Here is a 15398-nt window from a genome sequence, read left to right as displayed (position 1 = left end):
CACCCAAATTTTTGGTTTTTACCAAATTGCTTCATATCTCTCTCCTATACATTTTAATACCTCACAGTGGCAAATATGTACCGAAGGCAATTTTTTTCGTTATGGTTGGGGTAGGGTGTCATGTTTTGAAATGGTGTAAAATATTTCTCAGCTGGGATTTTTTTTTTTGTGACAGAACATTGGCTCTCGCATCAGCTGATGGTAACAATATTTGGTCGGAAATCATATATTGAATAAGCGATCAGTGGGGGTCAAACGGAAAGTATAAGCTTCTATTGTCTATTATTAAATTACGAGAGAATTTCCAGCGTATCATCATAAAAAGTGAGCGCTACTCAATTGGTTGCGTGTGCTACTAATAGAATTCTTTACTACTGATAACAAATCGACCAAGACCATCATGTATTTTTTCACTTTGAAACGACCCTTAGAAGAACCAAGAAAGAAATATCGATCGTAATTATTCATACATTTATTCACATTCATAAATATTATTTTTTTTTTACTTTAATATTCCCATAATACTTTGTAACTATTGTTGTTTTTAGTGAATTTTCCAAAGTTTTCGGGTTTCCTTATAAAACGAAATATGTCATCGGGTAGTGATCTGCAATTATTTGCTCGTAATAGCAAAAAAATCCTTGGAGCTGCTTTAAATTATATGTGGGTATACTATGTTAAAAAATTTATTATTTGTTTAATTACGCACATACATTCTCCTATTTCAGGGACATTGTAAGAGAAAGGAATGCCCCAGTTCCAAAGTCCCCTGTAGTTTTTCTGAAACCCTCTACTTCTTTGATTGAAGAAGGAAAAGATATTGTTGTATGTTTAATCTGCAATGAGTAGGCAGGCATAGTTGTCTCATGAATACATATCATCTTATTGAACTTCTAGATTCCCAAAGTCTTTACAAAAGTGGCCCACGAAGTGGAATTGGGCGTTGTTATAGGCAAACATTGTAAAAATGTTTCCACCGCCGAAGCTTTTTCATATGTTGGAGGTTATTGTTTAGCCCTTGATATGACCGCCCAATGCGATTTAGGCGAAGCTCGTAAGAATGGTCTGCCTTGGTCAATGGGAAAAGGATTTGACACTTCTACTCCCGTTTCACGTCTGTTAAGTCCCAAAGAAATTGGTGATCCTCATAACCTAAAGCTATGGCTAAAAGTGAATGGCAAGCCGGTTCAAGAGGGAAATACCGCCGATTTAATTTTCAATGTGGCCGATTTGGTATCTTATTGCTCTAAATATATGACATTGGAGCCTAATGACATAATATTAACTGGTACACCCAAAAACTCCTTACCTGTAAAACATGGTGATGTTATCGAATGCGGTATTGGAGATTTGATTAATATGAAATTCAATTGTAAAAATGAAATGTAAACTAAAATATGTAAAAGTGGAATAAAAGGATTACTCAGCAATACTAATTCATTTATTTAATGAATACTTTATTTTAAATTTAAACTAAATCTATGGCCTTAGTGTACAACTTGTTTCTTGGCTAATTTTAAGCGATCTATTCTGTTCATTATGGCCAATATTTCATTTTGAATATTAGCAGCTTCAACCACCAATTCGACGGATTTTTTAAAATGGATCGCAGCATTTCTTAAGGTCATTGGAGGAAGAGCTGAAAACCAATGCATTGGCTCGACATATCCCTCAGCTTTGTCCACCTTGTGTCTTACTAAGTGTTTGTCCTCTCCTGACACTTTAGTTTCGGTCTTATCGATTTCCACATAGCAAAGAGCTTTAAAATCTTCACTATTTTCTGTAGGTATTTGAGCTAGGGTGATAGCGTGTGATCCTTGGATATAGCGTGTCTTTGCTAACAGCAACTGGCCGGAATTATCTAAAAGAAAAAGTGTATTAGAGACACCTATTGGTTCATAGGACAATTTATTTTCACTTTACGATCGTAATCTCTATATCTGTGGCATTTTACAAGAACGCACATATATAAGGGAAGCCAACAAAGCTTGACTAATCATTATTGCAAATTAGGTAAAATATATAACAATATATCAATTTGATGTTTTTTCATTCATAGCATCTAATAGCTTGACCTATTGAATCTTTTGTAGATTTTTATTCGGGGTAGCATTTCGTAAAGCAAATAAATATTCCTTGTTAAGAATTATCCAGGAACTTACTTGAACGCTCAATGTTTACACGACATTCTGTGTGTTGCTCAATCAAATTTAGCAACTCAAGATACAAAGAATCCAATAAATTATTGATTACACTGATTTCTGTGGGCATTTTAAATAAATGTATATAAATATACGCTGTGTACAATTTCCTAATGTCAAATCAAGTCATATGACAAATAAAAGGGCTGAGATATGCACAAATCATAATGAAATTTCAGCTGGTTTTGACAACACAAATTTAATAAATAACCACACTTGAAATATATATGAATTCGACACATTTTCAAATATTTATCTATAAACAGTCGATAACATCGTTCTAACGAAAATTTCGTCAAGTATACAGCTATTTCAAATATTGTCTTATGCGCCGTCCAGACTATAAGTTTATCCGGACGACAGTGCACGTGTTGAACATATCCCAAATATTGGCCACACTATAAGTTAAGTCTGGCGGCTTAATCGATACTGCAACTTGTTAATGTGATAACACATATGTCGATTATTTAGTCATCGTCGACAATTCGTATCGATTGGCCACATTGGAAGATTCTTTTCAAACCTAGACATTCCGTCCGGATAAACTTATAGTCTGAACGGCGCATTAAATAAGTACCAAACAAGATTTTTGGTCATACGCTGTTAATTTGTTTGAATCGTTCAGCTTGGTACAATTGAAGCGCAGAGCTTAATGTCACAGCTCTTGTAAATATTCTGCATGCTGCATGCCAGCAATAAGTTCGCCAATGAATTTTGCCATTCAGTCCATGCGCTTATTAATTGGATACCCTGTAAGATTTTTTACAAACACAGACATTTCTTCCGGAAAAGCTTATAATCTGAGGACGCATAAACTTATAGTCTGGACGGCATTATCGTAACGACTTCTTGCATATGATGTATTTAGCCACATTGTGGTCATCGCACGACATTTTACTAACCTCCCTATGGTGAATAAGCGCATGCGCTTATTAATTGTACACCCTGTAAGATTTTTTACAAACACAGACATTTCTTCCGGAAAAGCTTATAATCTGAGGACGCATAAACTTATAGTCTGGACGGCATTATCGTAACGACTTCTTGCATATGATGTATTTAGCCACATTGTGGTCATCGCACGACATTTTACTAACCTCCCTATGGTGAACGTTTAATCAGCTGATCATATTTGACAATACCTTTATTGCCGAAGGGGTGTTTTGTTTATTTTTGTTTGCCTGTGACAAATGTTAGTATTTCTTCGGTGAGGGGACGAACAATTAAAACAAGAGACTCGTCTTCAAAAATGTAAGTAAATTGTTGATAAACGTAAAGTAAAAAAATAAATCCCGCAAAGCCACAAAAACTGTGCAAACAAAAATATGGAAAACATGGGAATCAGTGAGCAAATACAGTTTAATAATTAATAAAACATACATCATCATGAGCAAGTACTATTAGATACTTGAAGATTTGCAATTTATAGTTATTGAAGTGAAAGCTAATCACACAATCGGTGGTTGGATGTATGTGAATGTAGTTGCAAATAATCAAAGATATCAGCGAATGAATTCATTCAATGTATTTTTCTAGCCATTTTTCCGTCTGCACGTGGATAGTTAACTAGCATTTTAAAATTTTTTTCTCCTATATACTACATACTCCAAGTGATGTCTGAGATTACATATAATAATATACGATGGCGACGTCATAAAACAACTTATGATGATGAGAATGAGGAGGCAAGTCAACATAATAATAGAGAATACGTCTACGCGACATCTAACTTCATATTACCACATACTAAAAAAATCTATATTCCCATTAAACATTGTTTAGAATTAATATAATGCATGTTTGTGGTATCGTTTTGATCGTAAAAGACTGGTTTTACTTCATGCTAAATTCTTGGCTATTGTTTTTGACTACTCCAAAAGCCAGAACATGTTAAATTACAAAATTTGATTTGCATAAATTATACAGATTACACTTTTACTTTTGTTTTGCTTATATGGAGGGCTAGATCAAATGATATTAATTAACATCAGATAGATTTCGAGCGTTCTTAGTACATACAGGTCATCAAACTTTAAAAGGTAGTATAGAAAAAAAAAATAAAGATTCTGATGTTTTCGTAAAAGTTACGAGTTCCTTATAATAAAATTATTCTTTCCATTAGCAATAGCAACCAAAATGTGTTGTTTATGAAAGATATGTTGTTATGAAAGATAAGTGAGCCTGATACATCGTGCTGATCGGAATGGTCCAAAGCAAGAATTGAAAAAGTTTATTTTGTTTTAAAATGAAAAAATTAATATTTTCGGGCGATAATGCCAACATACCATATTTTGCGAAAATTTCGTTCGCATACCGACAAGACTTTCCTCCTGACGTGCTACTAATTTTTTATTTATAAATCCCCAAAACTAATTCTCTAAATAAATTATATCTGAATGAACCAGATATTCACCGACACGTTAAAAAGTTACAATTAGGCAAATGTGCATATCACTGTACAAATATACAGCTATTGAAAAGAGATCATAGTTTCTTTTATGTACATAACGATTCTATCTGTATGTTTGTCACAAAAAATCAACTCATTCAATTTCAATCTCATCTTATCTAATCATAATCACAAAATTATTACAGTATACTTCCTAGTAAATAATATGATTTAGTTTTTACTTATAGCTTTCGCCGTTAAGTGATACCCCTGTTGAATCTTTACTGGGCCGTCGTACAATGTTTAGCGGCTCATCCATTGTCAATGAAAATTCTCGTCGTCTTTTTAACGTACAACAGCAACAACAGAGGCAATCCAAAAGCAGTAATTACGATACCTATCCTCCCAAGAAGTCGACCAGCAGTCTCCGTCCCCATCACGCTCCAGCGACTAATAATTCGGAAAAGATAAAAAACACAATGTCGACACGTCAATCACCGGGACGTTTTTATACGAAACGTTCGTCAGCAACAACAACAACAACGAGGAGAAGTTATAGTGAAAGTTCGGCTGAAAAACAATTGCATAAATATTCTAGCAGCGATAGTAGTCAAGAAGAAGATGAAAATCTTATGAATATGACCGTAGATAAAAGAAAACCTACCCGCAGAAGCATAGGTAATGGCCTACAATATAGCCACCATAGATATAAAAATAAGTCAGGTGAAGATGATGGAGTAGCCGATTGTTGTACCATATTTGGTGAAAATTCTCAACATATCAGTGATTTAATTGATATAGCTATAAGAGTACTATTGGTGGTTGTTTTCAGGTGTGTATGAAATAGTATTGACATTTAACCAGGCTAATTTTGAAAGAGGCAACTAGGTAGCTGATACGAAGTATTACCATTTGAAAATACCATATTGGAAGCAGAATTTATTTTCTCATTTACTTTTGCTCGTTACGTTATGATACATACCCATACAATGGCCTTCTACAGCGCATTCATACTGACGTTCTTCATTATAATAACCCAAATGGAAATTCTCAAAAAGTTAATAGGGTTGGCATCTGGTAAATTCGGCAGTCACTGCATGGACCAAATGAGAAGCGGAACATGAGTTCCTACTCTTTTTGTTCGTCTAAGGTCTCGAACCGATCCTTAAATTTTTTCGATTATAAGTCGCAATTATTTCATGCTATCGATGAAAACTATTGGAGGTCCACGGCCCAGTTACCCAAACCATCTCTTGAGATATAAAATTACTTCAGGTGGCCATTCGACAACCCATAAATAAATATGGTGCATTCTTCTCCAGAATATTATCAGATCCTTAGCAATTTGATTGCCACTGGGGGTCATCGAATTCGACCCTTTCGCCGACAAACCATTATTGCAATATTTTGGACGTTTCTTTTTGGCAACGCTATCAGTATCATAACTTCTTCGTGTCTGCTACCCTGTATACTGTTATTTCTCAACATATATTTCATTACAAATTAAAAATTTTAATAAATACTCTCCATTTTATTTTTTAGTAAAATGGAGACGCAAACAGCATTCAAACGTATTATACACATGGAAGAAATGTGGATGTATAAAAATCCTCGAACAAAAGACATCGTTTCTCCAATTTCGTTATTGGTATCCGTTATAATTGGTCCATTTTTGGTAAGCCTCGTGCACTTTGCCTTAACAAAAGACAGAAAGGACTTCTTTGCCGCATCATGGACTTGGACATTGATACTAGGACTAAATGGATTGGCCACAAGCCTCTTGAAAATAACTGTGGGTCGACCACGTCCCGATTTTTTCTATCGCTGTTTTCCCGATGGTGTTATGCATCTATCAAACAATGCTACCGGTATGGATAATATGATTGATTTGTTTAATTGTACCGGTAGTATAAATGCTATAAATGAAGGACGCAAAAGTTTTCCCAGCGGTCATTCCTCATGTAAGTTCCCATATAAGTTTTTAATGCATAGTCGAATATTCTTAAGAAATGTATATCTTCCTTTTAGTTGCCTTTGCCGGTTTTGGTTTCATTACTTACTATGTAGGTGCTAAACTGCATGCCTTTAATTATCGGGGACGAGGTCGTACCTGGCGTTTGTTTATATCTATTGCACCTTTAATTTTGGCTGCATTGGTCGCCATCAGCCGAACTTGTGATTATCACCACCACTGGGAAGATGTTACAGTGGGCAGCATCATTGGCCTATTTGTATCCTACTATGTTTATAGGCAATATTATCCATCAATATTCTCTACAAATTGTCATAGACCATATTCTACTTCGCGCAGTGGACACAGTAGAAAAATAAAGGAACCAGAAGTAATGGCATCACGTCACACTAGAAGGCGTTTACTTTCGTATAAGCGTCTACCTACCGAAGAACGTGGAGATGCTCTTTTGTCTGAAGAACCTGGACAAAATGGTTTTGCTAATGAGACAGAGAAAAGACCTTTAATCAATGAACAGAAGACAGACAATAAATGGTTTTGAACATAATATGTCCTTAAGTTTTTTTTAGAGATGTGCATAGAGCTGTGCTTTCCACTTTTGTTTCGGTTTTTTAGTTTTAAGTACTTTTCACATTACCTTCTAATATTGTATGTAGAGAGTATTAACTTATTTTTTAGTTTGAAAATATTAATTTAAAATGTACATTTTAAGAAGTTCTGTATAGCGATGTTTTGTTTATATTCGATTTTATAGATATATCCACAATAAATAGATGCAAACCTACATTTTAAACAAACACTAAATAAAAAAATATTTGTTAAATAATTAACAAATGCCATAATGATTGGTCTTAAAGGAAGACGATTGAGTGAACACATCACTAATTGCTAACATGGTTGCCAGCCACTTTTGGTAGAATTCTACCAAAAATGGTAGATTTTTTGCTGTTTGCAGATAGTTAGAATTCTTGATGTTTTGGTAGATTATGCAAAATATTCCTTTCCATCTAAAATGTACTTCGTAAATTTCCTATAGAAATAAAATGTTGAAAACATTTTCTCTGGAAATAAAATTTTAACAAAATTTTCTATAGAAATACAATTTTGACAAAATTTTCTATAGAAATAAACTTTTGACAAAATTTTTTATAGCAATAAAGTTTTGACAAAATTTTCTATAGAAATCAAATTTTGACAAAATTTTCTATAGAAATAAAATTTTGACAAAATTTTCTATAGAAATAAAATTTTGACAAAATTTTCTATAGAAATAAAATTTTGACAAAATTTTCTATAGAAATAAAATTTTGACAAAATTTTCTATAGAAATAAAATTTTGACAAAATTTTCTATAGAAATAAAATTTTGACAAAATTTTCTATAGAAATAAAATTTTGACAAAATTTTTTATAGAAATAAAATTTCGAGCAAATTTTCTATAGAAATAAAACTTCGAGCAAATTTTCTGTAGAAATAAAATTTTGACAAAATTTTCTATAGAAATAAAATTTTGACAAAATTTTCTATAGAAATAAAATTTTGACAAAATTTTCTATAGAAATAAAATTTTGACAAAATTTTCTATAGAAATAAAATTTTGACAAAATTTTCTATAGAAATAAAATTTTGACAAAATTTTCTATAGAAATAAAATTTTGACAAAATTTTCTATAGAAATAAAATTTTGACAAAATTTTTTATAGAAATAAAATTTCGAGCAAATTTTCTATAGAAATAAAACTTCGAGCAAATTTTCTGTAGAAATAAAATTTTGACAAAATTTTCTATAGAAATAAAATTTTGACAAAATTTTCTATAGAATAAAATTTTGACAAAATTTTCTATAGAAATAAAATTTTGACAAAATTTTCTATAGAAATAAAATTTAGAGCAAATTTTCTATAGAAATAAAATTTTGACAAAATTTTCTATAGAAATAAAATTTTGACAAAATTTTCTGTAGAAATAACATTTTCTATAGAAATAAAATTTTGACAAAATTTTCTATAGAAATAAACATTTGACAACATTTTCTATAGAAACAAAATTTAAACAAAATTTTCTATAGAAATAAAATTTTGACAAAATTTTCTATAGAAATAAAATTTTGACAAAATTTTCTATAGAAATAAAATTTCGAGCAAATTTTCAATAGAAATAAAATTTCGAGCAAATTTTCTATAGAAATAAAATTTCGAGCAAATTTTCTATAGAAATAAAATGTTGACAAAATTTTCTATAGAAATAAAATTTTGACAAAATTTTCTATAGAAATAAAATTTTGACAAAATTTGCTATAGAAATAAAATTTTGACAAAATTTTCTATAGAAATAAAATTTTGACAAAATTTTCTATAGAAATAAAATGTTGACAAAATTTTCTATAGAAATAAAATTTTGACAAAATTTTCTATAGAAATAAAATTTTGACAAAATTTTCTATAGAAATAAAATTTTGACAAAATTTTCTATAGAAATAAAATTTTTACAAAATTTTCTACAGAAATAAAATTTTTACAAAATTTTTTATAGAAATAAAATTTTGACAAAATTTTCTATAGAAATAAAATTTAGAGCAAATTTTCTATAGAAATAAAATTTTGACAAATTTTCTATAGAAATAAAAATTTGACAAAAAAAATAGTAATAAAATTTTGATAATTTTTTTAGTTTTTTTTTGTTTGGTAGTTTTTTTTTAGTAAATTTTTCTCCACATTTTGGTAGGTTCGAATGGCATATCACAATATGCGCGAAACCCCCTAGGCAACCTATGGCTCAGAAGTGTCGTAAGCTATGCTGGCAGAAATAAATAATCTCAATAAAATGTAAACCACAACTAAGCAATTTAAACGCAAATACCCATTAAGAACGGATATGGCACGCGTAATGGTATATTTGCTTTGTAAAACAGCTATCGTTTTGAACTCCTCCGCTAATCAATAATTTCACATCACATATTTTGTATATTCAATAGATGCATTATTATTTAGTTAATAAATGTATTCAATGTATTACAAAATTATTATATATATTGTAATATAATTTTCTTTTAACATACTATATATAGTTTTTAAGTTTTGTAGTAAGAGTTATATTAGAGCATAATACCTCCCCCATATACTTACAATGGATCACGATGATATAAAAATGTTATTGAGCCAGTGAGCTTCGTTTTAATTCTCAAATAGATTTGAAAAGAGAATTGCAATACATCTGAGGGAAAGTGTTATGAACGAGATAGGTGAAATTAATATGTTTAGATCTTTTTTCTCCTTTCGTTAATTATTTCAACGAAGATTTAGATCTAAATCATATACCATAAACTATATAAATTGTACATATTTATACATAATATGTTATTGGTTCCCATCCGTTGCCATAATTGATAAATTAAAATTTTGCATTAGTTTTGTTTTGAAAAAAAAAAAAAACTGAAATAAAAAATTTAAATTTTCGCATACACAATAGGTTGCTTGGGTAATTTCAACACGATCGCTGCTCCCATGTATTACAATTCTCTTAGCTAAAATAGAGCTTCTTTCGCAATGCACATGGGCCTATGATGGCCATTTAAATCGGCATTTGATTCTGGTGCTGCAAAGATTCAATAAAAATATCAGTGTCAATATTAAAGTAATTTGCTTCTTTCATCACCTTGAGCACAAACACCATCTGGATTTGAAATATATGCAGTTTTGACTGAAACAGCCCAACGCGCTGCCGGTTGTCTCAAGAAGCATCCAAATGAAGCATTTATACTGAAATGTCGAAAATATTGTTTAAAACATAATTTCGTAATAGTTTTTTCAAGGAGGATTGCTCTAAATATAACCCCTACTCGTGAACTTCTTATTTATTTCCTTATCTATTAAATGTATGAATGTATATAACAATTTTCAATGGAAAGTTATGTGCTTAAAATCTATAATCTTCCTTCTCAGATATTTTGAATTCAAAATAAAAATCTAACAAACAGTAGGTATTTTCAAATAAAAGCGTACATTTATGATATTGATTCTTCACTAAATAGTTGAAGGGGTGGGCTTGGACTTGTACTGAGTTGACAAGTCGGACAATAATCTTCTAACCAATCCTTACCAAGAGTTTTGTGAAGACAATTGCCATATGAGGAAACAGCTCCAATATCATCATCCCAGCTTAGGTCTATTGATCGTGCCGAGCGTTCTGGAGATGATTGAATATCAGAAAATGCATTATAGCAATGATCTTCCAGAATACCTTGTCCTTTTTGTGTTTCATCTCCTGAGTGAGGGGTTTCACCCCAAATGTTGTTTAAACTGGAACAGCTTTCAAAGCAACCGCATTCGTCAAAATCTGTGTGAAAATTGTTATTCAAGCAAAAATAGAACGATGAATTATCTATTGAATCATTCGCGTTGTTAAGTTCTGTTACCGTACCATTATCATTGTTATCTTTTGAGTCGGAAACAAAAGAGTTTGTTGCTTCCGATGGTATGTGGGCATCTTTGTTACTCAATATAGACAAAAGGCTAGATATTTCAGTTTGGTTCGCTATTATATTTTGGTAATATTTCTTTTGTTGTTCCAGTTGGCGCGAAATTGCTATTTGGCGCTTTAATGCTTTACCCAGTTTTTCATTGGTCATACGTGCTTCCAAAAGTTGTCTTTCGAGTGTTTCCAAATATAGTTTCTTTTTTCGACGATTTTCTCTAGCATTTACTGCATTTCTATTGTAAACCTTTGGGTCGGGTTTTCTGGTTGGTTTCCTCTGTTCGCCATTCCTTTTTATTATCTTGTCGCCAGTGGTAAATCCATGTGATGACACATCAAAGTCCAATTGTGATATTTCCATAGTTGCGAAATCAAACAGATGCAAAACAGTAGTAACTCGAAGTAATTTCTTGTGTTCTTTTTACTTTACCTTGTCTTTTTTGTACAACTAACTTCTAATTTGTCTGTTTTTAAAACCAATTTGTGCTCAAAGCCACGGAAATTACGTGAACATTGTAAACGTTTGCTTTATTACAAACACCTAATTCAAAAGCGTTCCATCGTCCCCCTCACCGGATCGCGAATACGTCTATCGACGACACCTAGGGCCGATGATTGTCTTCAGTGAGACGTGTTATGGGGCGTAAGTTGTGTGATTGGAGCGCTTTTATTGTACCGGCGTATCTTTCTGAATGAAAGAGCCGGTGAAAAAATAATTGACGGCATTCCAATCAGTCGATTTATAAATTTGATTAAATTCAACTTGAATTCAAACATTTGTATGCAGACAAAACTACTAAAGGGACTACATCACAGTCAGCTGTTCACAGCTAAGTACATCCAACTGTCAAAAACATGTCTTGTTACTATTTGTCACATTTTACACTCCATAGGTTACTATTGTCAAAAATATGTATGGTTAGTATTGGTTACAGAGGTAACTCTTGGTTACATAGGTTACTATTGGTTACGTAGATTCTATTGGTTACGTTTTACATGCCATAGCCCTGCCAGCATTTCAAAGTTCCATTTCATCCTCATCGTTACCACAGACTCGTAAATGTCACTTCAACCATCATGAAAAGGTACATCAAAAAGTACATGAAAGTATTTAGCCATCCCTACTACGATTTTATTTTTTGTGAAACGCCAAGCGCAACCAGCTTGTTATATTTTAATTAAATAAAAACGAAAATAAAGTTCTGAAAACATAGATTATACGCTTAAAATTGCGAAAGGTATATTGGTGAACAATTTTTGATTTTCCAAATGGAATAAAGTGATTGTTTTTCAGATATTTTACAGACATGCTGCTTCCATCAAATAAAAACACAAGTTGATAGACGCTGCAACATGTAACTCGCTACTTGTAACTCAACATCATCATTAATGCCAAAAATTATTTAAAATGTAGCGTGATAGTGGTATAAATGTTATATTTTTAAGAATTTGTAAATGTTTACACAAATTAATAAATATCTAAACAAACGTGTTTTACTCGACCACAATGATTCTTTTACAACTATCTTAAAATGCACTTTTCCTGATTGTTTGGAGGGTCCCTTATTGGCGTCGTTCTAAATTGATCTATAAAGGCACCTAATAATTGCACTCATGCGAAACCTTTTTGTAGTAACTTTTGCGTGGTACAACTTCTCAATAGTGACGGCGCTTTTCCGACGAGTTTTTGATATCGTATACGATTGTTTTCGACGTGGTGGAGATTCTCAGAAGTGTCTTCAAATTCCAAAAATGTTGGCAGGGAGGTTATTATTGTCAAAAACATGTCTGGTTACCACTGGTTACATAGGTAACTATTGGTTACTTAGGTTACTATTGATAACTAACATTAAAATGTAAACAAAACAAATTGAAAATATTTAATATCTTTTGTTTACTAACATTAAAATTATAAACAAAACTGACATTTGGATATACTTGAATTCTGTTGCTTTTGTTTTTTTTTTTTTGTAATACTGCAACTACCTGGGACTTATTGTACAATGTTTGTATGGCTCTCGATTATAGGCCCTTCACACTAAAAACCTTAATTTGCAATATTTCAGTTGAAAATCTGACTGTTATGAATATAGGAACACATCTAAAAAAATGACAAAGAAATGGTAGCAATTCAAATTTTTAAAGAAAAGAACCCAAAAAAATTAAAACAAAATAAATTTGAAAGTAATTTCATATCGCTATCTTATTAAAACCCCTGCCAGCATTTCAAAGTTCCATTTCATCCTCATCGCTACCACAGACTCGTAAGTGACACTGCAACAATCGCCAACTGTTATGGGGGAAGCGCATGAAAAAGTATGAAATGTACATGAAAGTATTTTGCCATCACTACAACAACAACAGCTTGAAACAGAAATCAATCATAATCAGTTTTAGATATAGCTCCCATATATCTTTCGCCCGATATCTACTAATATGACCCTAGAAGCCAGAATTTCAGCCAAATGTTTTATAGTTTTGTAAATATGAGACTTGTATAAATAAAAGTCTCATAAATTAGTTTTTAAAAAAGGTTCTCTTTATATTAAGAAAATTGTTTTTTTTTTAGTTTACGATGTCGTTTTATGTTTTTGTTCGATGGATAGTTTAAAACGTTTACCGAATAGCTTGGATGTTAGAATCGCACTACAGGTCTTAAAATTAATTTTAGTAATCAAAAGACCGTTGGAATATAAATAAAATATTCCACGGAAATTTGGATGATCCCTGCCAACATTTTTTGAATTTGGGGGCGCTTCTGAGAATCCCCAGTACGTTGAAAACAATCATATACGATATCAAAAACTCGTCGGAAAAGCGCCGTCACTATTGAGAAGTTGTACCACGCCAAGTTACTACAAAAAGGTTTCGCATGAGTGCAATTATTAGGTGCCTTCATAGATCAATTAAGAACGACGCCAATAAGAGACCCTCCAAACAATCAGAAAAAGCACATTTTAAGATAGTGGTAAAAGAATCATTGTGGTCGAGTAAAACACGTTTGTTTAGATATTTAATAATTTGATTAATTATTTACAAATTCTTAAAAATATAACATTTATACCACTATCGCATCACATTTAACATAATTTTTTGCATTAATGATGAGGTAGAGTTACAAGTAGCGAGTTACATGTTGCAGCGTCTATCAGCCAGTGTTTTTATTCGATGGAGGCAGCGTGTCTGTAAAATATTTGAAAAACAATCACTTTATTCCATTTGGAAAATCAAAAATTGTTCACCAATATACCTTTCACAATTTTAAGCGTAAAATCTATGTTTTCAGAACTTTATTTTCGTTTTTATTTAAATAAAATATAACAAGCTGGTTGCGCTTGGCGTTTCACAGAAAATAAAATGGCTTTTGTAAAAGTAGTGATGGCAAAATACATGTATGAAGTACATTTTGTACTTTATGATATGCTGCCCCCCATCACAGTAGGATGGTTGTAGTGACATTTACGAGTCTGTGGTAGCGATGAAGATGAAATGGAACTTTGAAATGCTGGCAGGGATGATGCTTAAAAATGTTAAAGTACCAACATGTGGTACTTTAACATTTTTAAGCATCATCATCCAAATTTCCGTGGGATATTTTATTTATATTCCAACGGTCTTTTGATTACTAAAATTAATTTTAAGACCTGTAGTGCGATTCTAACATCCAAGCTATTCGGTAAACGTTTTAAACTAAATTTACAATCGTTTAAAATCAGTTGTGTTGTTTTCTGGTCAGATAACAATATATCATTAAGTAAACAACGAAGATTTTTTGTTTGTTTTTTTTTTCTCAAATGTAAAGTAGATTTGTTTGTTGTAAAGTAGATTTGTTCCAAATTTCATTCATGCAAAATAGGGTCTTTAATTATGTAGGTTACTTTTAATAGGAAAAAATGGATCCCTTCTCTATTACAAAAGAGTTTTCTTCAACATTTTAAAAATCCGAAGATTCTAAGCTTTCGGAACCCGGAACAGCTTTAAATGGTCTTAAATTAAAGGGAATTCCATAAGAATTGAGAATATCGCCCATTTTTCTCTTCCGTCTTCGTGTATTCCTTTTAAGGCCGGTATGCACCTCTAGCGAAAAATTTCATTCCCATAAGAAATGCATTGCTATTTATGCTAACGAAATTTTCTGTAGCGTTCAATTTCGTAAGCTGGTACGCACCTCTAATGAAAATAACAGGGTTGTCAAAAGCATATTTTGGCAGCAAACATTTAATTTATTACAATCATTGTGTGCGTAAAAGTTTTAAAAGGTCTCTAAATAATAAACAATTTATTTGAGGAATATTTGGAACATATATTAACAATTTTTAAAAGCGATTAGCTGGTTTAAAATTTGTGTACACAGCCCTGTTTT

General features: G+C 31.7%; 4 protein-coding genes and 1 long non-coding RNA gene across 15 annotated transcripts; 2 read left to right on the top strand and 3 right to left on the bottom strand.

Moving 5' to 3' along the window:
* The first annotated feature begins 169 nt into the window (after nucleotides 1–169).
* LOC142220294 (oxaloacetate tautomerase FAHD1, mitochondrial) lies at nucleotides 170–1436 on the top strand. 2 transcript variants are annotated; one of them, XM_075289346.1, is made up of 4 exons: nucleotides 170–324; nucleotides 549–663; nucleotides 729–825; nucleotides 898–1436. In XM_075289346.1, coding segments are annotated over exons 1-4 (705 nt in total). In that variant the 5' UTR covers nucleotides 170–323; the 3' UTR covers nucleotides 1390–1436. The 2 variants fall into 2 exon arrangements, with proteins under 2 accessions (XP_075145461.1, XP_075145462.1); XM_075289347.1 differs by lacking the exon at nucleotides 170–324 and adding an exon at nucleotides 332–456.
* LOC142220295 (vacuolar ATPase assembly protein VMA22) lies at nucleotides 1437–2344 on the bottom strand. The gene is made up of 2 exons (XM_075289348.1): nucleotides 2163–2344; nucleotides 1437–1861 (listed from the first exon to the last, which is right to left on the bottom strand). The coding sequence occupies exons 1-2, from the start codon at nucleotides 2269–2271 to the stop codon at nucleotides 1488–1490; spliced, it is 483 nt and encodes a 160-aa protein (XP_075145463.1). The 5' UTR covers nucleotides 2272–2344; the 3' UTR covers nucleotides 1437–1487.
* A 984-nt stretch (nucleotides 2345–3328) lies between these two features.
* On the top strand, nucleotides 3329–7418 carry LOC142220293 (phospholipid phosphatase 4). 5 transcript variants are annotated; one of them, XM_075289340.1, is made up of 5 exons: nucleotides 3364–3452; nucleotides 3738–3886; nucleotides 4839–5422; nucleotides 6133–6551; nucleotides 6619–7418. In XM_075289340.1, exons 2-5 carry the CDS (start codon nucleotides 3815–3817, stop codon nucleotides 7101–7103), a joined length of 1560 nt encoding a protein of 519 aa, XP_075145455.1. In that variant the 5' UTR covers nucleotides 3364–3452; nucleotides 3738–3814; the 3' UTR covers nucleotides 7104–7418. The 5 variants fall into 5 exon arrangements, with proteins under 5 accessions (XP_075145459.1, XP_075145460.1, XP_075145455.1 ...); XM_075289342.1 differs by having other exon boundaries at nucleotides 3380–3452; nucleotides 3813–3886; XM_075289341.1 differs by lacking the exon at nucleotides 3364–3452 and adding an exon at nucleotides 3529–3670.
* Nucleotides 7419–9519: 2101 nt separating this feature from the next.
* LOC142220291 (uncharacterized) lies at nucleotides 9520–11650 on the bottom strand. 6 transcript variants are annotated; one of them, XM_075289338.1, is made up of 5 exons: nucleotides 10982–11648; nucleotides 10802–10897; nucleotides 10661–10747; nucleotides 10217–10320; nucleotides 9520–10156 (listed from the first exon to the last, which is right to left on the bottom strand). In XM_075289338.1, exons 1-4 carry the CDS (start codon nucleotides 11394–11396, stop codon nucleotides 10316–10318), a joined length of 603 nt encoding a protein of 200 aa, XP_075145453.1. In that variant the 5' UTR covers nucleotides 11397–11648; the 3' UTR covers nucleotides 9520–10156; nucleotides 10217–10315. The 6 variants fall into 6 exon arrangements, with proteins under 6 accessions (XP_075145453.1, XP_075145450.1, XP_075145454.1 ...); XM_075289335.1 differs by having other exon boundaries at nucleotides 10217–10747; nucleotides 10982–11650; XM_075289339.1 differs by having other exon boundaries at nucleotides 10217–10897; nucleotides 10982–11325; nucleotides 11466–11648.
* Nucleotides 11651–14015: 2365 nt separating this feature from the next.
* LOC142237629 (uncharacterized) lies at nucleotides 14016–14446 on the bottom strand. Its single transcript, XR_012722529.1, has 2 exons — nucleotides 14286–14446; nucleotides 14016–14218 (listed from the first exon to the last, which is right to left on the bottom strand). It is a non-coding gene; the product is annotated as an uncharacterized LOC142237629 (long non-coding RNA).
* Between the last annotated feature and the right edge of the window lie 952 nt (nucleotides 14447–15398).

The sequence above is a fragment of the Haematobia irritans genome, chromosome 1 (genome assembly GCF_050003625.1).
Source record: "Haematobia irritans isolate KBUSLIRL chromosome 1, ASM5000362v1, whole genome shotgun sequence".
NCBI lineage: Eukaryota > Metazoa > Arthropoda > Insecta > Diptera > Muscidae > Haematobia > Haematobia irritans.
The sequence above is the reverse complement of the archived record's forward strand: the minus strand, read 5'-3'. Positions and strand labels throughout refer to the sequence as shown.